The sequence below is a fragment of the Corapipo altera genome, unplaced genomic scaffold (genome assembly GCF_003945725.1).
Source record: "Corapipo altera isolate COAL_440 unplaced genomic scaffold, ASM394572v1 53, whole genome shotgun sequence".
Lineage (NCBI taxonomy): Eukaryota > Metazoa > Chordata > Aves > Passeriformes > Pipridae > Corapipo > Corapipo altera.
The window spans coordinates 5875328-5898548 of NW_020884900.1; the positions used below are offsets into that span (position 1 = coordinate 5875328).

The 23221-nt window shown below is 39.7% G+C and overlaps 1 protein-coding gene across 2 annotated transcripts; it reads right to left on the reverse strand.

The window, feature by feature from the left end:
* Positions 1–188: 188 nt before the first annotated feature.
* ANXA11 (annexin A11) lies at positions 189–22926 on the reverse strand. 2 transcript variants are annotated; one of them, XM_027649519.1, is made up of 15 exons: positions 22852–22926; positions 13820–13880; positions 12619–12731; positions 10942–11268; positions 10322–10409; positions 9830–9924; positions 9270–9383; positions 8081–8171; positions 7885–7964; positions 7649–7705; positions 6649–6742; positions 5804–5899; positions 3118–3176; positions 2408–2530; positions 189–1258 (listed from the first exon to the last, which is right to left on the reverse strand). In XM_027649519.1, the coding sequence occupies exons 2-15, from the start codon at positions 13869–13871 to the stop codon at positions 1199–1201; spliced, it is 1449 nt and encodes a 482-aa protein (XP_027505320.1). In that variant the 5' UTR covers positions 13872–13880; positions 22852–22926; the 3' UTR covers positions 189–1198. The 2 variants fall into 2 exon arrangements, with proteins under 2 accessions (XP_027505320.1, XP_027505319.1); XM_027649518.1 differs by having other exon boundaries at positions 10927–11268.
* Between the last annotated feature and the right edge of the window lie 295 nt (positions 22927–23221).

Below are 23221 nucleotides of genomic sequence, written 5' to 3' on the forward strand. Positions count from 1 at the left end.
ATCACCATTTTCTTTCAAGACAAACAGTAACACAACTGCTAGGAAAAAGGACCTGCCTGGCCCTTGCACAATAGAGAGAGTGCATGCCTATGTGTGTGAAATAAGAGGAGTTTGCATGTTCTTGATGAACAAGCAGTCTATTCTCACCGACCTAGTTAGAAAAAACTCTTCCCCCCTTGTACTTTTTCCCTCTAGATGTTTCTATTTTTGAGAATGACAAGCTGGAGAGATGCCATCCATGCTAGCAGAGAATAAAAATTCAGAGTTCCAAGAATAAGATAAAATACAACATGCAAAAATGAAAATACTGAGCAATAACTACAGATTACATATATCATGTACAGACAATTGCTCATCAACAGCACATAAGTACCAAGCTCTCATCAACACAACAGTTTCCTAATAATCCTGTAGATTCAAGCAGAGAACTTCTATGGAAAAAGAAAGTGACATAAAGTGAGTAATTACTCACACAATAAATCAACATGAACACCAAAAAGCATAATCTCCAAAGACTTAAGACAGCTTTAATTTCATAATCTCTTCTTACATACATATATTTAAGGCACAGTGCAAAACCTTTAAACATTAACCATAGACTCCTTACTGCTGTAAACACTACTACTGCCTCGTGACAGGTTGCCTTGGCAAGAATGAAATGTGGAACACATCTTCCTTGAAAAGAATCAAGGAAAGAAAACAGAACTTGACAAAACTTCTTTAAAACTTCTTTTGTGTCTTAATTAGACACAAAAACTCAAGCTGCTATCTCCACATATCAGGGAGTCAGACAGCCTGAAACCAACTCTGCATACCGCATATATAAAACTTGCATCAAAATGGCATGCAATGTTTATACAAAACAACACCTTAAATCATACAACTGTGATTTTTGTTTTATAAAACAAACAGTATTTCAGCATGATATAAGCAGAAAAGAAATAATGACCTGCTATTCATGGATTGCTGAGAGTGCTATACAGAATCCTGAGCAGATGGCACATAAGCTTGGTATTTTGGGTGGTTTTGGCATTTATTACCTACTATTTTTGAACTGAAGATCTATGCAATATTATCTTTTAAAATGCAATTGCTTTAGAAAAAACAGGTCATCACACATTTACTTTTGGAGAAAAAAAGATGCTTTACAGCAAAAACATGAAAATAGAAGCTTTTTAAGAAAAGCTCAATGCTCCATTTAGTCATTTCCACCACACAACTTGAGTAGGATTTTCCGGTAGTCTCCTGAAGTATCACCCTGGAAAGGAATGCAGAAAAAGAAAAGTTAAAGAACAACCAAAAGAGATGAAGCCAGGGCTGAAGAACTAAGAACTTTCTTTCCAGGGATGATTTGGCTCTACTTTTACAGAAATAAGAAGCAGAGTTTACATACGCATAACTGTGCACATGCATGCTCCATATTTACTGAAACCAAGTATTGACTAAGTTCAATCCATTAAATGGGTATGGCCTTTTCTGTTTCTGAATGTCAGAACAAGAGAGAAGCGGGGGGAGAAAGATGCACAGCTTTCCCACCAGTGTCTCACTGCTTTTTGCTCATACATTGGTGGTTACAGGGCATGCAAATATTGCCATAGAAGCACACCTTCAGAGTTACACACTTGGGAAAAGCTCCTACTGGGTAATCCTCTGTGGCAAATGGCAGCAACACCATAGAGTTGCTGGCAAGCAAATCAAGACATTTGGCACACACCTATTCCTTCGGAATCTTTGCAGGACTCTTCCTAAATGGCATCAAGTTACAGTCTCTCAGTGTCAACAGCAGAAGTAATAAAGAGGGGCTTAACAGATTTGGCACCCTCATTACAAGGTAAATGAAAGTGGTACCAGTCACTTTCCTCCAGCTGGTACTACCCTGCCATTGTCCAGGCACCCTCCTGACTGTTGCTACAGCTCTTAACAACAGTAGGATGGTGGATCAACTGTGAAAGAATCTGAAGTTTAGTCTCCTTCCAAAATCTCGTATTTTCAAGAGAAAGAAATCTTCTACAAGATTTTTAGGAGCTTTACGTTCTTTCAACGCACATATGAAGTAGAGCACCACCGTTACTCAGCTGGAGGACTGAGTGGCTTCTACAAGATCATATTCAGAGACTGGGACAGAGACCAGACTTGAAACCAGGTCTCTGAAACCCCTCTGGACCAATTTCCCTTCCCTTTCCTTCCTTGTCTGTTAGCTTCCTTCCCATTTCTAGCTCATCTACCCCCATGCAAAAGCAAGTGCTGTCTGTTCTCTGGCACGTCAGCCTCCACTCTCCCCATGAATGTAGCAAGCCAACACAGACAGCTACGCTCAGAGCAGTAAACAGCTACTCAGCATCAGTATCCACATTCTACCCCCATAAAGGATGTCGTGGCAGGGAATATAAAAATCTCCAAGTCTTACAGTGATATCTGTGTAGAGAGATCTGCCGTACATCCGCTTGTATTCTGCACGTATGTCCAGCAGGTCAACCTCGCTGCGCGACACCATGATTCGGATCAGAGTCCTGTCTTTTGTTCCTGCTCCCTGAAACAAACAAAACAGCAATGGAACGTATTAATGATGGGTGGAAATGCTGTATGATACAGCACTGGTTAAAAATAAAATAACTCACCCCCCAAAAAATGCCTGTTTACCAGCATAACCCCACTGACTTCAATAAGCTTGAAAAGAATTTGGCCTATCATGCTTCAACAGAATATATTTCATGGTAGGACACTAAGTAATTTCTCTGCACAAGAGCAATTTGAAAAGAAAGAAGAGGATTGACAGTGGTACAAGGGGACAGGAAAATTTAGTGAGTTTAATGGCCTATTTATTTATTTCTGCTAGATGTTCCTACTTAAGAGATACCAATTTCAATTAGTTTTAAGCATATTTGTGTTTTACCAAGTGAAGACTTTGTTTTATGTATGGTTGTATTCATCTCTCTGTTAAGTGGATTAAATTAGCTAGATTTTTCCAGCCTTTCATAATAATGACTACATCGTGTTAGTCATCTGCCCACTAAAAAATGTAATCCCTTCAAGATGAGCAGTTCATTCCAATGAGCTGTACAAGAATAAAAAAAAAAACCACTCTATAAGTTTATGTAACTTGTCACAGGCACTTACCTTCATAGCTTTCTGTAATCTCTCTGCAAAAAAAGCTGGTGTGTTCTTGAGACACTTCACTGCAAAAAGAAACAGTATTACAGAAATCAGGCATTCCTCCTCAATCAGAACGCAGTAATTTTTTCAGTTTATCCTACATAGTCACATGCTTTAATTTTACATAAACATACACTTGATACAATGCAGCTTCCACTCCTTCTGTTCGTCACTGAAATGTTTTTTAATCCAAACAGTAGCTGCAACAAAGTTAAAGAACCTACACTTCATGGCTCAAAGCAAGCTTTTCTGTCACTACAAACCATCTAGTGTGAAGCAGCCAAAACGAACCTTCAAAGTCAAATGACCAGATCCTTGCTTACAAAGGAAAAAGAGGGGATGGGAAGGTGGCAGAAGACTTGAAAGAATATATAGTGCTCCTAGCTTCTTCTTAGTTATGAATTTTCAAGCCATGCATGTGCAAAGTGTGGCAATTCGAGTGCTGCCTAATATAACTTGGGTAGCCACCTATGATAGCAGAGAATCTTATGTGCTTCCTTCCTCTTAAGGGTGAGCTGCCACAACCCTTATTTTAAAGTTCTATTTGAGCCACCAAGTTCATTAGGACTTAAAAATTCTTAATATCCTCATTTAGTAATGACTGGATTTTGTATTTAATTAGCACAGGTCATTAGAAATCTGAAAGAGCAAAATCTAAACCAAATCACTGTCATATTAATCAGGATAATGAAAGAATCCTCCATCACTCATCAGAATTGAAATCTGCACATTGATGCAATGTTGGTTACAAGTAAACAATCATGCAATCTGTGGCAAACTACAGAGAACACAAACCACGCTTGACATTTTATAGCACAGAAGGGTATCAAAATCAATCACACAAAATCAATACAGAACCAAAGGGGTAAACCTAAATATTATTTCACGGCAACACACATTCTATATAGGAAGTACTTTTCTAAGTAAGAAAATGTAGATGAGAGCAGTTCATCACACAACTGTCAATGATACATATAATACTACTCAAAAATGAATGACAAAATGAAATGCACATTTCTGTATCACTGTATTTAGCTAAAACAACACACTTGCACTTTAAGATGTTTAAAGATGTTATTGTTAGTTACCAGTTGTACAATCCAGAAAGCTTAAAAGAAAGCAAAATTAAATATTTTCAATTAGAAAACCTTTTTTTCCTGCAAATAAGGTTCACAGAACAAATGATGTTAACATCCTTGACTGATTTAGATATGTGTACATACATATAAATAGAAAAAATTCCACAAAATCTATTCAATAAAGGGAGTTATTCAGTGAATATTAATGACAAGCCTTGTTCTGAAGGCTACTGACTTGTGTGCAAGATATAGTCTCAGTTTTGAATCTGTATCTACATGGAGATACAGACCTGTCAAGTCACTGCAAAGCTCCATTAAGTCAAATGACTTTCAAACTCTGAGAATAAAGTTTCTTTCCCAAGGCAATCTTTTACTACAAACACTGTGAAATACTTCTTTTCCCTAAGCTTAGTTTTCTAACAGTACGTTCTGAGGTGACAAATTTTGAATCCTGGAAAAGGTCTGAAAATGTATCACACACAATGAGCTAAACTCAGTTTGGGTCATTAAAAGACCAGTATAGTGCCACTGTGGCAAGCAGAGTAAGAACAGCAGTTACATAGTTCACATATGTACAAAAGAGGTGAGAAAAAAATTAGGCTTTTAAAACTGAATCCCATTTTGAAAGATTTTGTTGGAAACTTCAGTGAAAAAAATTTGTTGTGGTTGAGCCAAATATCCTCTCGTATCTCATTTCCAAGTGATGCAAAGTTCATTTTTCCTATTTTGGTAGGAGTTTTGGGGGGGGGGGGGGGGGGGGGGTGTTGTGTTTGGTTTTTGGTTTGGGATTTTTTTTTATGGCTTTTGTTACATCACTATCATATTCAAAACCAAAGAAAAACACCTTTAAAGTAGGAGCTCTAGGTACCACAGTATGTTTACAGTAATAAACAGAAAAAGAAATGGAGATGTAAAGACAGAAGACAGGAAAGTGGCTCACAATTATACCTAGAATAAAACATTTCAGATAAAACTACTACACAACAACTGGAGGTCTTGCCCCAACTTCATGAAAATCAATGACGACCTCTGAAGGGACAACAGTAGATCTGAGGTAAGATTTTTCACTCCTCAGTACTGGAGGCAATTAAAAACAAAGATTTAACAAATCTGTAAACACAGGAAATGTGAAAAAAATAACCCCTTTGTGATCAAATTTAAGTTTTCTTTCTATTAAAAAGAGGCAGAGGTAACTAATCAGAGTCAATGCTATATTTTGCTGGATTTCCAAGGCTGTCCCAAATACTCCATTCTCACTGACTCAGCAGCTGGTACAGGTTCTCTTGACTTCTTAAAACAGTGACAAGTACAGTTAGTAATTCTCTCCTCATTTTAACACGTGAAATTTAAATTCTGTAGTTGCCTGCAGCAAAAGCCTGATCTGTCATTCTGAGGTGAATTAAGTGCCCCACTTTACCAACCACAAGTGACTTCACAGAAAGCTCAACATGAAAAGCAGGAAACTGGAATTATTACCAACAAGAACATCCTTATCTGAAGCCACAGATGCCGTGTGAGCCAATTCAGCTGCAGCAGAATACCAGAAATGAACTTGTTGAGATGACACATACCTACAGCCAGCATGCCCTTCTCCAGGTCTCCAGACATTTCGCGACATATGCTTTTCTCAATGTCCCGGTTGCACATCCTCTGGTACTCATTGAAGACTGTTCAGAAAAGAGAGTTTTCAGGAGTTGGCTTTGCAAAAATGGGTGGTGCTGGTACATGCCGGATGGCTTCACTTTAAATTGAGTTTCTCAACTTGATACTGTAACGTATTCACGCGAGTTTTAGCATCTCAAAGACTAACACTGTGCTATCAAGCATATTGTTCCATTTACACCTTATCTTGCTCTTTCTAGCTTGTCTAGTTCTGTCCTTCTGGTTAAAGGGCTAAACCAAGAAACCATTGTAAGGGAAATAGTGAAAATTCTTCTAGGAAAGGCTTTGGGTGTCAATAAAATTAAGAAGAAAATATTCAGGTTCTCATACACACCCCTTTCCTATATTCAATACCCCAATAGAACATTTTAAAAGTTCTATGTAGTTACTAAAACATTCTCACCACTACAAACTGATGTAACACTTAATACTAACAAGTAAAAAGGGAAGGGAAGGTTGCAAGTGTCTTGTGCACATACAAGTATGCAAAACTGAAACAACTCTAGTTTTTCAATTCTTTTATCAGAGAAACATTTGAACAAGTATGACCTCTACCTGCTCTGATATTTAAACAAGATGATTACAATATGCAGCATTTATTCAGCATTTTCAAAGTAGACTTCACCCTGCTTTTCACTGATATCTCACTGTGCTCATTTTACAGATGGGGGAAATTCAGAGACAGAGTGATGTTGTACATTTTCACCATTACACACAACAGAATCAAGTTCCTGCTTGTTTAGGACACCATTACCTGCTCTGAGGTGGGCCCTGCTTCTTGCACACAGAATGGCATTGAACTTGGATTCATCAGTTCCTAGACGGTTCTCTCCAGCTGCATACAACTCCTAAGCAGGGAGGGAATTCACACTTCATTACTCAGAAACGTAGTCAGGCTGAACAGCTGAGTTAGAGATTTGCTTCTTTACAGCCTCTCCACTTTTTATACTTATTTCTTAGCATATGTACTGCTGGAAAACAGGAGTAAGCAATAAACAGCAACTAATTCTAACTTTCCAATAGTATATTCTGCTTGCATTTCTATCTTGATGTATAAGTGCTCAAACACAAGAGCTCCAGATTACCAAAAGAAAGGAAATTGTTTAAAAAGTACCTGAAAACTGTTCTTCCTAGTAGTCCTTACATCTAGCTTTTTTTCTACACCTCTAGGTGTGTTCTGGGACATTCTTGTCTTTTGGCTAAGGCATACTATGTAGAAAGCTAATTACATTGCCATTTAAATGACAGTAGTAAGCTAAAATGAACCAGGGTTTTCCCTTTGCTATGTGGGGAAATGGAACATACAGGAAAAGCAACAGGGCAAGCATTACTAAACACAAGTGCCTTATTTGCTGCAAAAATCCAGAGTTCCTTAAATAACACACAAAAGCTAAAGCAGGTGTTGAATAGATTAAAATTTAATGCATACACATATCACCTCAAATCTCTTTGGGCAATTTCCTTAATAAACAGCACAATGGCATCATCCAATACTTGGAAAACCCAGAGAGTTGACAGAACGGAAGTAAAATATCCTATGGACTCTATACCCAGGAGCTTCATCCCTGTAATGCACCTACATGGCTCTAATGCTCTGTCAGGGCTTTTCATATCATTTCCATCCACTGAAACTTAAGCACTACCTTAGGAGAAGTCACAAGGTGTCCAAAACTAACAGTAAGCAGAAACCACACAGTCAAATTTCAGTGTATTGAGTTCACTGTACTTAGAAATGATGAAGCATTTCTACTGACCTGCACATCTCTCTGGACAAGAGACATGTCAACAGTTGTACTTTCATCTCTGTTTCCCTGAAAGAATTAGAAGATACAGAAGTGTTACTGATGGGCTTTGATGGGATCCTTTCAAATTAAAACAACAACAACAACAAAAACAAACAAACAAAAACAAAGCAAAACCAACCAACCAAAAAACCCTCACCTACAAACACACACACAAGCCAAATTCCAAAATCCCAGCAGGCAAGTACCTGAGAAAGTGAAACTAAAAGCCTCTGAAAGTGTCCAGATGTGTCACTTTTTATTGCTTCCTCCAGAGTTTTCTTAAATTCTGGAAAAGAGATGCAATCATGAATCATCATACATCCCTGCTCATTTCCTAAATTCATATTATCAGTCAGTGATTAAGTAAGAAAAGGAAGAAAATTTGTATGGAGCAAATCTAACCTGCTTTATAGACCCTGTTGAGTTCCTGAATATGCTCATTACTGCGAGAAGCTAAGATTTCAATGAGACAATTTTCATCTGTGCCAACACCCTAAAACAAAGCATAAGGAGAAAACAGATTCAGATTCTCATCTTTCTCCTACAACCTAGTATAAAAGAAATGTAATAAAATTATATTAAAAAATTCAGAATATAATCTTGTATAGAAAAAGACAAAGCAATTTAAGTGTTACTAATGACGTTTCTAAGACACAGATATGTATTAAAGATACAAAATTGAACAGATAAGTGAAATTATGATAACAAGCTTTCATTCAAAAAATGTCATCCTTCATCCCAGATTTAAGACATTTTAAGAATCCATTTTTTTTACCATTAAAGATTAATTTGTTAATTCTAACAGGTAACTATCACTAACTAATAGATAGCAGTTGCAATTACCATACAGTTAATATTATTTCATCCTCAGAGATAGTTTAATATTGTGACTAAAGATCACATAAATATATGTACTGACCTTCATTCAAACATTGTCTTAAAATACAAATGTTTGACCTGGTTTTCTTTAAGGAAATCTAAATGTTTATAAAATAGTCTGATTGCTATAAATTACTCAAAACTTCCATAAATATTTTAGAGAAGGTTCAGCATGAGATAGGAAAACACACTTTTGAGGTGGGCGAAAAGATAAAAAAAAGGTACACACTGACCAAAATATTTGTGAAAATAGTGTTCTGAACTGCTCGAGTACCAAGTGTAAAGTCCCTGGAAACCCTTAAGTTGAATGGGTTTATAACCAGTTCCATTACAGCTCTAAGCAAAACCCCAGAAATAAAGGCTCCCCATACAGTGGTTGGCTTAGAAGAGAGTTGCCTCAGTGCCTTACTCAAGACTTAACTGCAGAGACTGTTAGAACTCAGTTTCTGCCTTTTCTGAGTATTTCTTTATCAATATTTTTTTTGTTACAACACAAACCTATTAAATAAGTCTCTACCCTTCACCTATGGGAACAACATTTCTCCATTTTACTATCATATACTTCCAAGAAACAGTACAGAACAGTCAAACAGTGGGTTGAACATCTGGACAGAGAGGAGGGAAGGTAAGTCCCAGCTTTTAAATGGCAACCAAGTATTTTATCAGCTCAACTATTTCCTCTATCTTATAAATTTGTATCTCCTACACAAACCTTTATAGCTTCCTTGATTTCATAAGCATCAAACATGACAGGTGTCTTCATCATTGCCAAGATTGTCTTCTCAAAATTACCTGATAGCTCAGACTTGAGATCCTTGATCAAATCCTAATGACAAGGAAAAAAAAGGAAAAATGCATAAAGACCAAACTTAACAAAAGTAAACATGAAAAATATGCATTTTAATTAGAATCCTTTATGCACAAGCACCAATAATGTATCTTCAAAGTAAAGCTGTTCCACTTAACACTAAAACCAGAATAATGTAATATGTACATTGAGGTAATTAAGGTCCAATTAAATAGACTGCACAGATCAAAGAGTCAAAGTAACCATTTAGGAGAGAAACTGCTTTACGTGTTTTATCTGCAACACTGCATGAAGAATTCAAGAGTGGGTAAAAAAGTAGCACCCTGAGCAGGCTACGGCTTACAAACCATCTTCCCCTAAAGCTCTTTCCAATCCTTTTTTTCCCCAACACTAAGCCTTCTGACTTCCACTGAAGGAATGTAGGCTCATATTCCATCTCCCCTCTGTTCTCCCGATGTATTTACCTTTCCATAAGCTGTTTTGAAGGACAGCATTATCTGCTGCCGTTGCTTGTTGGAACGACTTCCAAGACAGTCGATAATGGCTTGCTCATCAGTTCCTGTACAGGCACACAGACACCACAGAATGAGCATCATGTCATGTGAGGACTCAACTTTCTGTTTCCATTTGATCCTAACTCTTCTGAACCCAGCTGAAGGTCATGTATGCCTTTAATTCATCTACAGTATCCACTCTTGCGTACGGCCACAGAACTGCAAGCTCTACCCCCAGTCAAACACAGTAACAACAACAACAAAAAAACAACAACAAAAAAACTAAACCAAACTCATTATGTTGTTTATGCCTACATGAACTTCCAATGATTTTTCTGATAACCAAAGACAATCACAGGTGAACTACCCCACTCAGTACACATGTGACAATGGAGAAAGATCAGTGCTGAATCAAGCTGCGATTCCACTTTTAACTGAAATGTAAATCCACAGACTGCTCACCTAATCCCTTCATGGCCTTCCTTAAGACTTCTGCGTCCTTCAGAGGGTCAAAACCCGGTGCATCGGTGATTGTGCCTCGGTTTCCATGCTAAAATGAGATCAAATTGAGCTGCATATTAGCATTAAACAGTAAAATACTGTGTTTTACTACTTTGGAAAGATGCCCACCATTACTAATTTTCTTTTTGTTAGTAAAGTAATAGAGAAAACTCAAAACAATCCTACCTAAAAAAATTTGTTCATCTCTACACATGAATTAATGCAAGGTCAAGAAGGTTCATTGATATTAAATCTGCTGTCCAATAATTAAAGTTTGATGATACTGCACATACAACTGGTAATACTTCATAAAGTTAGGAAAGGCGAGATTCATTAAATCTGAATTCACATCAAATCTTTCTTCTTGAATAATGCAGTAAAACAGCATTCATTTCCAGTCATATGCACCTATATTGTTCCATCTGAAAAGGTTCTCTCTCTCTTCACTCAAACTTCTTTTCACAACTTTATTTTCAATTTGAGGATTGGTTTACACTACTACAATGAAGAAAATGTAGAGAAACATATACATCTCGGGGAAAAAAAAAAGCAGTGAATGCTCTTACTGTTACAGGAGAGACTGCAGGCCCTGTAGTTCCTGAGTAAGAGGGCATAGATGGATTCACAGCTGGACCTGGTGGATAATTTGGCATGGGCTGCTGCCCTGGATAAGCTGCTGGTGGTTGTCCTGGGTAGTTCATAGGCTGCTGACCAGGCGGTGGTGCGGGCTGGCCTGGGTATCCTGGGTAAGCTGGCATTCCTGATGGTGGATACCCCCCATAGGAGGGCTGCTGTCCTGGTGGAGGTTGCCCAAAGCCACCTGGAGGGACTGGTGGATAACCCCCAGGTGTTGAAGGATACATGCCTTGTGGTGCGTTTCCTCCAAAGGTCCCTGCCAGGTTGGCTGCCTGCAGTGACAGCCAATACAGCAAGAGACAGGAAGGGGTACAAACAGCTGAGTTTCAGTAATGTGCTCAATACAATACAACCTCCCCCCTCACCAACACAGACAGGCACACATCTACAAAAGAACTTTGCACTAATCATGCCTTACTAGCAAGGAGGATGGATAAAACCTGCCTGTGTTCAGTTGACTCTTGCTTCACTGTGACCATCAGCTGCCATGCATCAAGAAGCAGAGCCAACAAACACAACTGCCACTGCATCCCACACCACTCACACCAAAGCACATCCACGGCCACACATCTCTGATTCTAAAAACTTAAGCCAAATAATCCCAGCAACACAAAACTATACTTAATCCTTCTCTATCCATTGCTGCCTTGCATGATCACAGCATCCCCTGAGTGCAAGGGTCTTACTCTGAGCAACCTTTGGCTGTTTTATAGACATTCGATGTGTTAGTAGTTTACAACTTGCAGGATTTCACAGATTACATTTGGAAAGACTTCTGCAGAAACTGCCACAAAGATACATCACATCAATATCATCTCCCCACGTGACACGCTCGACCCCTCTTCTACAGAGGGACCAGAACTGACATTTAGCGACTGTAGTATTATCAAAAGCTACTTGCTGTGGATATTGCCATGTGCACCCCAGATAGTTTGTTGCTCATTTTGCCTGCTGGCTGCCATATCGCTTCATTTAATCACTGCCTCAGGAAGGCATCTATAATGCAAATGTCTTCCTACAAACTGCATTCGTTATGCAGCAGAACAGATTTCTGAAGACTAAAGTTGTCAGAAGTGTCACTCACTTCTGTTCTACCAAAAAAAAAAAATCACCCTGGAAACGTCTGTATTTTCTTCAATCAATGTAAAAGGTTTTTACTTCCATCTGTTAAACATCAGTGCTTATAAGAGATAGTCAATCCTATATTCTTTTCAAGGATGAGTCATTGATATCTCCTTACTCTGACTGGGCAAAATCCAGGTAATAGGCAAAATCTGGACTGTGTTTGCCTATGTGAATATATTAACAGAGGATACTCTGTGTTAGTAGTCTTTTCCCCCACTCCTCTACACAGCAAAAGCCAAGTTACATTAGTTTTATGTCCGTGACTTTTGAAGCTAGACTCTTAAATCAACATTTAACTAGTGCTCTGTTTTCTTAAAACAAGGAATAGCTTGCAGCAACCGTTTTCTTCAAGAGATGATATTGAATGCTCACTACCTACACAGATTAGACATAAAGGCACAGAATTCAAGTGATAAACTTGACAGTGACAGTGCCAGAAACACAACTTTGCACTTAAGGAAGTCACAGTAAAACACATTAAATGAAAGCAAACTCACCATTCCAGCCATCTGGTTGGGATTGAACTGGTTGGCATAGCCAGACACATTTTCCAGACCAATTGGAGGTGGATTTGAAGGTGGATAGGCAGCACCACCCCAAGGACTGCTACCTGAAATCAAACACAGCTGCACTGAAACAAAAAACTACACCTTTTTAAACTTCTTACCACTTAAATTTCTAGTGTAATGTGTGTTCAACACTACAGGAAAATCAACTGAAGAGGTGCAGGGTAGCAGTGCAATTATTACATAAAGAGAAATTTCACTGGATATTTCTAGTCATGTCCAAATCTGTAAGGTCTCATTTACAACTCTAATCCTATTTCAAGGTTAACACTCAAGACTTAATACTGTTAACGCCATATTTTGACTAGAGAGTAGTTTCACTTAACTATCAAGTTGTCCAGATATTCCAGTAGGAAGACAGTATTAATTCCACTGATGCTGCAAACGTGAAAGATGCCCACAGAGCACGACAGTCCATTCCCAGATACCCAAGTCATAAAACTTGGTTGCACACAGCAGTATGGTCTAACTTAAGCCAGAATGCTCTGCTGAGAAATAGAGTTTATCCTCCCCAGTAGTCTGGCTTCTCACTGTACATCACTTCCCCTTCCTGAATTAGCTTGCCTAACTCCAACTGGCCACTTTCTTTCTACTAACAATACCAAAAACTGTAAAGTTCACCCTGATAACCAAGCAGTAGTCACATATTTCATCAGCTTGGTATTATTATAATTGCTATCCTTTTTAACAGCACTCTGCCTTCCATATGCAACCATCTGCCTAAGAATAGTGAATTAAGGATAATTTCATAATAAAGAGCCTAATTCTTTGTGGGATATGGTTTTAAGTAGTGTGACTGATTCCTCCCCATACTTGTTTTTCTCACCAGCTACCTTCACGACTCAGTACCAACAGATCCTTGACACTTTCTGAATTTTTTCAAACTGTGACCATCTTCTAGTGCTGTGTGCTTCATCTGAGATGAATGAAAATGGACTTTATATGAGTACGTGGTAGAACACACATTAGATAAATCAGAATCCCTAGCGCAGATGACACAGGACTTAACAAGAGCACACAGAGAGCTTTGGTGAGTCAAGAAAACACCCTGCAGTCTTGTTCTTCATCCATGCCACCTGTCCACTCCAGACCACCTCTGCCATTTAATGTTTACTTCATCTAAGCAACTTACCTGGTGCTGCTGGTGGATATCCACCCGCTGGGGGATAGCCTGGGTAACTCATTGCAAAGATCTGAAAAGCACGTGTGATACAGTTAATTTCTGTAATGCTTCACTCATTACATCACATACAACTAAGAGGCAACATGTATGCAGTAGCCAATTACCAAAATTTAGACATAAACTGCCCACTCTGCCCAGGCTTTTCTCTGAGAAACCTCTTTACCATTCTTTTTGCTGGACTAATAAACATATTCAGATAGCTAAGTAGTTGCAGAGTCACTCCTCAGACTACTTTAGTTATTTGTTCCAGTTGCTACTTACTCCTTACTTGGTCTGTTCTGTTGTTTAGGATGTATTACTTGAACACGCTTCCTTTATTGAGCTATTAAAATCTCCATAACTTTGCAGCTCATACGGAACAGTCTGATTAATCAAGAGTAGAAAATCATTTGACAAACAAGTTACATCTCAAGTGAGTAACTGCATGAGAAGCGTTAGAAGGCATCTAAATGCAGACATCTGCTAAAGTGCAAGGTCAGAGTAAGAAGCACAAGGGATACACCTTCATGCTTACAGCATTGTCATAAAATATGAAGGGTCTCCTGACAGGGTAAGATCACTAGAACGAATTGGATCTCTCAAAACGGATAGTGCCTTTGTCAGCACAAAAGTGCACAGAGTCATTAGATGTTCAAAATAGAAGTGGAGGACAAAGAGGAAGAACAGCTAAATGAAGGACAAAATGAAAACTGTCTTCCAGAACACAAAAGGCCTTATTTTAAACAGAACAACTCCCAGGAACAATGGCAAGAGTAACTCAAGGAGCTTGTTCTAAATGAAGAAAACATCCACAATGAATCTTAACTTTTTAGAGGTTATTTTTAGTGACAATTCCTATTGTCTATTTTTAGAACTGCTGTGCAAACTGTTCCTCTGCTTTTTTTCCCCCTCTTTCCCCTAAAGCACTACCTTTTGCATCTGGCTTGTTTTGCCATGTTTTGGATTTCAGCTGTGGAGTTTTGTTTTGGATTTAGTTTGTGTTGCGGGGGGGGTGGTGGTGCTGTTTTTGTGGAATTGTTTTCATTTTGCATAATCATATTAACTTTCCTTTCTGGTTTGCATGGCTCTTTTGCACAGCAACAGTGGAATGGAAAAACACCTTTTTTTTTTTATTATTTTTAGTAAAGAAAATACAATTAGGGAATCTTCAATTTATTTAAAAACTGTTTGGACTTCATGCTGCATGCACTAATTTAAATTTAAAGAGAGAGAAATTATCTAAGAGAAATTGCAATGAACAGAGGAGACCAGAAGTTATAACCCTACCTTACCTACTCCAGTATGTAAAGTGTCTAACAGACTCAATAAGCAAACACAGTTTCTCAGTAGATAGAGGTGTATGGGATGGGAGAAAGGTCAGAAGAAAAAAAGATTAAAAAAAAATTCAAGAGAAGGCAGCCTGGCACTTCAGAGCCTCTCTAATTCAGTAATAGGTTTTACGTAATAAAGCATAAAAAATAAAAAACAATTATTACCAGGTCACTCAAAAAAAACCAAACAAAAAACCCACACACAATCTAGATTCTTAGCATGCATAATGTCAATGTGTACATTTTTAGATACAAATTATTACAGCACTGTAATGAATTTTATTTCTTCGGCTGCAACTATAATTATTTTTTAGTTTCACATGCAAATACGATAATGATAGGATACTCAAAAAAATTGTAGGATGCCTTTTCAATAAAGCTTTAGGTACAAATTTAAGGCAGAAGGCTTTTTTTTTGGCAGAGGGTGGGACAGACCTTGTTTTTCTTACCAGGGTCGTTTGCTTGCTTTTAATCCTATGTGGAATATTAATTTTTAAATTGAAAAAAAAATTAAAAGAGCCTTTTGGTAATTAAAGCTGAGGCTGAGAAGTAACAGCTAACTTCATCAGCAATCTGAAAAAAAATGTTACTCTACATAAAAATGTTCCACTTGCTTCTTTCAAACACTGTATTTATCCAGGACCTTTCCAAGGGGAAATTTTCCCAGACTGGTTTGATTCCAGGCAAACTACATACACAAACACACTGACTTCTCATATTCAAAAACTTCCCTGATGACCACCTTTTCCACAGTTCACTGAGTCTCTGTTGGCCAACTCTCTAACTTAAGAAATATTAACATAGAAAGGTAAGTTTCCCAACCATTCCCACAACCTTTTTTCCATTTCCTCTTCTAATCCCATCTTCCAAACTTTCTGATGCTACATCCACAACATCTTACTAGAATTGTTAGTGACGAGCAGCACTTGGCTGCTGACAACGAAGTGGTGACACAGGCCCGGGAACAGAAGATACAGAAATCCACCCTGCTATACAAATACTGCGTGGGAGGATACAGGAACAGCAAGGTCTGTTTGCTCAGTCATAAAACAAGCAGTGCATAAGAGGAGGAAAAAATCCAAACAACCAAACCACACATGGAAAGAGGGAGTGCCCTGAAGGAAATACAGAACAAATACTGTTAAGGTCCTCTCCCTATTCCCAGTGTTCAGCCCTGGAGATTGACCTCAGGACTCTATAAATAAAGATCTGAGGTTTTACTCCCACAGTGAACATTGATCGCTATCGTGCTTCACACTGCAAGCCATGAAGTGCTCAGGCTCTTCAGCATTTTCCTGCTGCTTGGCAAAGGTAAGGGGAAACAGACCTGTTCATAAGAGATTAAATCTGTAATATACTTTCAGTGGGAACCTTGAAAATATGCTTCTCTAAGACACAGCACGGCACAAAAAGGACTACAACTGAAGAAATTTGTATCAAAAATACAAATTACATATAATGATGGCAGAAGTAAAGACTAAAATTGTAAGGTGCCAGCAAACTTCTGTTTCAAGGTACAACAGAAATAAGATCAGCAACTGCATTCACGCCCATTGCTGGAATTTATTTAGTGAGTGCTGTTCAGGGTCCAGCTATGCCAAGGTTCAAATAATTTGAGGACAAAAAACGGATGAAAACCCACGACCTTTATTTGTCAAAAATAATTAGTTTAATTATGCCCATTTCACAGGGAACATCGAGTAAAGCGAAACCCTTTGGCCTTTACTCCTCCACAAGGTTAATTACCAGGATACAGTAGAAAAGGCAGCCTAAAGCTATAAATTACAGTGCCTGCTCCGAGACTGATCCCTGATTGTGAAACCAGCAGAACAGAATTTATCACCTTAAAATATGCTGTCGTTTTTCATCAGATATGAACTGAGGCATCCACCACCGTGCTTTTGCAAGACAAGGACAAGCCACAGTCAGCATCACACCAGCTAACTGCTATTTTATGAGCCTGAGCAAGATTCATCTTTGACTCAAGCACTGCAGCACACGAGTTGTTCTCTCTTGTACCAGGTGAAATATTTTTCATCCTGACAGATAAAAAGCCCTGCAATTTTAGTTTCTCATCAAGTCTTCTGTGTATGTGACTCCCTGTCTAGTCTTCTTTTCACTATCAAAAAAATAATGTAGTAGAATGGGTTCCTCTTCCAACAGGGCTAATTTCATGCCACCCAAAACTCTGGAAAACTCTTTTACACAATTCTTATCACTCATTGCTCACCTTTACTGGGCTTCATCCAAGAACATATATTTAAAGAGTACTAGTATATCATCCACTTCCTATACAAAAACTTTCCTTAAAAAAACCCAAACCAGCTCTGAATAGATGGCAAAACAGAAACAAATTAAAATAAGGGGTTTTTTAAAAAACTGTCCATTTCAATTGCTTGCTGGTATTGCAACTCAGGAGCACTGCCAGTTTCAATGATCCTTCTAATTCATATAATCATTATTATTACTATTATAGAAATACTTTATTGGAAGATAATCTAGCACTTTTTGACCTGCTGGCATAAGCAGGGAACAGGGAAGAGCATGAGAAAGGTAGCACTTGCAAATCTAGTCAAAGTAAAGCAGAGCAGTTGCCAGTCCAACAAAGAAAAGCTGAATGGGAAGACAGACACATAAGCCACAACTGAGCTACAAAAATGTTGAATAAGAACATTCGTGCAACTTTTTCAGAGATAGAAGCCCTACACATATGCTCAAGGCAACAAAACCCAAAGAATTTAATTGAGCTGCAAGGACTTTCAAGATCCATGTGCAGCAAAAACATGAGTTAATTCCAAGAGGGTGATTTCACTTTGGCTTCCTACTCTGCCCTGATCCAAGTGTTTCCTTTTGTAGCACACTCTTGTATTGTAAATATTTCAAGGACAGTATTGCAAGTCAAAACATATATGACAACACAAATACACTCTCCAAACAACGTAAGAAGCAAGAAATAATACCAAATTAAGTTTATGAGATGTTTGAAGAAACAATGGAATGGGATTGTTCTATTTCAAACTCATAACTTGTCATAGAAATAATTTGTTGCAAAAACCAGTCATGCTATAAACAGTCTGAATTATGTTCCCAATTGACTAATGCCTCAGGGATTTATGCTCCTCTATTTTAAGTTCCACTATGCAAGAACAAAGTTTTTAAATCGTTTGTGCAAGTCAGAATAGGTACATACCAAATACTGCATGAACTAAAGCAATAGTGTAACATTCAGTACCCTAAAACAATTACTAGAAAAATACCTGATGGTTCATTTCACACCAACGATTTTTAATTAGTTGCTGTGCCCAAGCCTGAAGCACAGAGCCAGGCAGTGGCCCTACTGCAAAAGCAGGAGGGTTCCAGCGTTCCCCAGCTCTGCGAGGCAACAGAATAAAAGGATGACAAAAGTCCTCTGACAATACTTCCCACATTTATGCTGTTTGGGCTGCAGAAGAAGCCAAATAACAGCAAGTTGTTCAAGTGACAACTCGTCAAAGACAGGCACATTGGCAGGACCTGCACAGGACCTTAGCTAAAGGCTGTATGGATGTACCGCACACTGCGCACAAAACCTCTGTGCCCAGCACCAGGCTGACAGCCTCGGGACACCACAGATGAAAAACAGGTAAATATGAGTGTGCAAATACATCAGCTTTTTCATAAAGGCAATGGCTTTCATGCTTTCTGGACAGGGAAGGCTTACACACGCTGCTGTCCAGCAACACCAGGAAGATTGCCACTCATCAGTGAGAAAATGGACACACCTCCATTCATTCCAGACTATAATGAATTACTGATTCACAGCTCATTAATTCTTTCCAGGAACAGACTTACTCAAGAAAGAGCAAATTTAGGGTAGTAAACTAGAAAGACAGGTATTTCACAACAACCATAAACAAGCATTGTGAAAAGAAAGCAAGACAATGGCCTTCAAACCTAGTCTGCACTTGATATAGCAAGCTTTGGTCCTGAAAGTGTACCACTGAAAAGTAACTATTCTTACCCCTAAATCCCAACATTTGTAAGACACATTTATTCTCCTAGCTAATAGAAAACTGAGTATTTTTAAAACACTGTCAAATGTAGCCAATAACCAGTTAACTCGCACTATAGAGAGGTGCACTGTTTACACAATAAGTGCAATTTTCCAAGCTTAAAGTTGTTATCTCTAGCAACAATAACAGGGATACTTGTGCTGTCTGTTTCAGGTAACTTAAGCACCTAATCTAGAGCAATGGGCAAGCCCAAACTTCAAAACTAACATGCTTTTTTACCTGACCCAGAGGTCTTTGGGATGCAGAAATTAATCACAGGGAGTATCACTTCATGTGCATGTTGACTGTATGGCTACAGTAAAGTTTTAGCACAAACAGAGGCCTTCAGAAGCTTTAAAACTCATTTATATTTTTAACATGAGATTGATTTGTTTGACAATTCTTAAGCCTGCCAGAAGTTCAGATCCAAAAGCCTGAATCAGATGCCCGCCTCTCCTACAGCTGAACTGAATTAATGACTCCAAAAAAGAAAGGAAATGGTGAAGTCCGGTGCTTCATCAAGAGAATGGCTGAGCTAAAGAACAGAATGACCTACCAGCGACACTTCCCCAATGCCCTCAAAAAAACCCCACCCCACCCACACTTTGTACTAAAAGAAAACAAAAAAAAAAAAAAAACAAACAAAAAACCAAAACACTTTTAACCCTCCCTTAAGAATAAGACAGTATCTCCTCTCTCAGTCAGAAAAAGCGTCAGGGAAAAAAGGAGGCAATAGCTGGCAGGGACTTAGTTCACTTTCTCTGTGTATCTTATAAAAGAACATTGTTATGTATCAGACACCACTGACACTCTGCACTGTACAGGGAACAGTCAAGTAGTGGGGCTGTGTGGGCTTGTGTTTGTTTTATTCAGTCTAACTTCACACAATCTAGTGACTAGCACTGGTCCACACTCAGCATCTGTGACAGCTGAACAGTATGGATATAATTTCACATATACAAACAAAAAAACAGCTGCTAAGCATAGGTAGGATTGGCTCCCGGTCAATCACAAGCACATAAGAAAAAATGTGTCCTAGATGGGCACCAGTGAGTCCCAACTCTGACCTGTAAGTGACTTCAGGCTTGGCCCAGCCAGCATCTAACCTCTTATCAAGATTCTGCAGAGAGCTCTGATAAAATCTGGAACAAACATGGAGCAACAACAGAAGCTCCACTGTTATTGCTGTCCTTTGATTTGCTTTTACCACTGCATTACATTCTTCCCAGCTTGGGCAACTGCCTGAAGGAAATTCAGCATTTACATCAAACACACCTGCTTTCAAACAAACTGGAAAAAGCAAAGGGATGACCTTCACTTCTCTGTGTGACAACAACTCCAGTTTCAAATAGGTGAAAGTGTTGCTCACTGAAGAGTAAACATGTAGCTTTTTCCTCCTTTTTTTTCCCCTCCAAAAAAGTCTTTTGCCACATTCTTCAAGGGAAACTCAAAACAAAAAGTCACTACATACAGCTAACAAGTCTCTGTCCTTATTTCCAACAGTTTACATAATACATTTTTAAAATATATCCAATAAGAAACATGTTTCAAGGTAGTTGACATAAATGTATGAAATAAAAAAAGGAATTACACGGGTGCCATTATTCAGTTGTATATTTAATGTAATGGAAGTCTTTAACTGCAATTTGAAGCTGACAGAAAAGTTTCTATGGATGATTACATAAAGCCTTGGCTAAACATAAATGAAACTTTCAAATTGTTCAAAAGTCCTGCTATTTCTGTAGCCACAATTAAACCATCTGCTGTTTTCAATTACAACTCTGCTTTAACTTCAGCTTCCTTTTTTTATCCCTAGATCTCTATAACAGAACTAGAACTATATAACCTCTGTCTTAGCTCTGATTAATGCAATGTTACTGAACAGACCCTCTGGAAGCTCCATCTTTTGAAACTTGCTAGAGGTCTAGGAAACAGCATCTCCTGTGAACTTCAAAGCAGACAGGCTTCTTGGCTTGACTTTTTGTATTAGATCAAGTTCAGTATTTTAAGTTGTTACCTAACACTACATCTTTACAATGTTTTTTATTTGACTACATAAAAGCTCCCATGAAATATATTCATTATATCTTTTAGTGACTTCTAACATTTCACAGAATTTCCAGTCTAATGAGTCAAAACTTCTGGGGACTATAAAGAACAAACTAATAAAGTGACAAAGCATATGAATGAATGCGATGACTACTCCAGAAACTTTAAGTACAGATTCACAGAGACATTTTGGCCTCTGACCTCATGAGGTCAGATGAGAAAGATGCATAAATATTGTTGACATAAAATCATTAGGCCCTTCAAAATCTTGCTGAATCTTTATGGTATTCTATACAACAAATTCTCCCAGTGCTTTGGGAGCAGGGGGGAAAGAAGTCACAAGAAGTAGCTACAGAGGCACTTTCAGGAAGAAAAAAATTCAGCAGAAATGCAGTGGGGACAGGGCCACAGGTGAAACGGGAAGCAATGCTCAGTGCGAGTTACCCTGCTGCATCAGTGGGAGGAGAGTGGTCCACATGACTCTCACAGCAGCTTGCAAAACAGGAAATTATAGAAATAGCCAAGCTAGGGGGAAAGCGTTCATACACTCAAGCCTTACAGCAGGCATACACTCATACTAGTTTTGTACTGTTTCTGATGTTACTGTGACTGCTCCAGCAAAGCAGTGACTCACTCAACAGAAAATAACTGTGCTGGGGTTGCCAGGGAACAAACCTCCCACCTCCTACAGCAGCCAGGCTTTTAGATGCATAAACCCTAATAACGAGCTCCTTCATCAAAACACAGTGCACCAGCACTTTTCTTCTCTCTCGCCAGTCTGCTTTCTCTCCACACCTTCACCTCAGTCTTTCTGCCTCAGTGCATCTGGCTCCGTTTTAGGCTGAGCTGCCTTATATGCTTCTGCCACTCCCTCCAGAACGCTGTCCGTCAGCTGTCCCTCCTTATCAGGAAGGAGCTTCCAGGAACTACCATTAATCTATGAAAAAAAGAAAAACATATCCCTGCCCAGAAACAGGATGGGGACAGAGAGAGAACTCCATCTTTCTTCAAGATGTTTGTGGGGTTTTATGTCGCACACACATAGCAAGAGTCGAAGAGTGTTGGTTTTAAGACACTTAAGTGTCTCAAAGGCACTCTAAGTACATGCCGTATAAGAAGTAGTAAAGTATAAGAGATAGTAAAGTTCTGCAGTTTGCAAAATGGGACCTTCGAGGGGCGGGGGGGAATAAAAAAAAAAAGAAAAAGCATTGCGTAAAGTCCAGCCTACCATCTTAGGCTGCTTTCTAACTGTACACATCTAAATTACAAGCTCGAGATAAGATATGGGCACAGGCAAAGTATCGAACTGCAACGACGACAGCAACACACCCCTTCTCCTCCGAAACCACCCCATTTCCCTGGGAAACAGGAGTCGTTTCCTACCAACCGCGGAGCTCCAGGACGCCTCGACCTCCCCTACGCCCAGCCCCGGCCCGCTGCCCGTCAACCCCGGCTCCTGCCGCCCCAAGGTCCCCGTCCCTGCGGGGACACGGCCCGGCCCCCAGCACCGCGGGGACACGGCGGGGACACCGCACGGCCCCGCACACGGGCTGTCCCTCGCCCCCCGCCCCGTACCGGGGGTCGCGCCTACCGCGGGTGCTCGGGAGCCGCTGCGGCCGCCGCCCGTCCCGGCTGCTCGTGGCGCTGCGGGCGGGGCCTGGGAGTGCCAGGAGCAGGAGGAGGAGGAGGAGGAGGAGGAGCCGCTGCGGCCCCGGCTCCTTCGCCCTCCCCGCCGCGGTGCGGGCCGGGCCGGGGGCGGGCGCTGCGGAACATGCCGGGCGCGGCGGCAGCGCCGGGGAGGCGCCCGGGCCGGCAGCGGGAGGCGGCGGCAGTGGCCTGGGCTGGAAACACAGCACAGCAGGTCCGACCGAGAGGCGGCTTCCAGCGAGGGGCCCGTTTGATAAAAACAGAACACACGGCGGGGGGCGGGGGGAAGGAGCAGTGCCCGTCACACGGGCAGC

Coding starts and splice junctions, on each gene's coding strand:
- ANXA11 (XM_027649518.1), bottom strand. CDS start 13,871: ATGAGTTACCCAGGCTATCCCCCAGCGGGTGGATATCCACCAGCAGCA. Junction 9,384..9,829: donor TCAAAACAGCTTATGGAAAG/GTAAATACATCG, acceptor CCTTGTCATTAG/GATTTGATCAAGGATCTCAA. Junction 1,259..2,407: donor CTCTCTACACAGATATCACT/GTAAGACTTGGA, acceptor ATTCCTTTCCAG/GGTGATACTTCAGGAGACTA.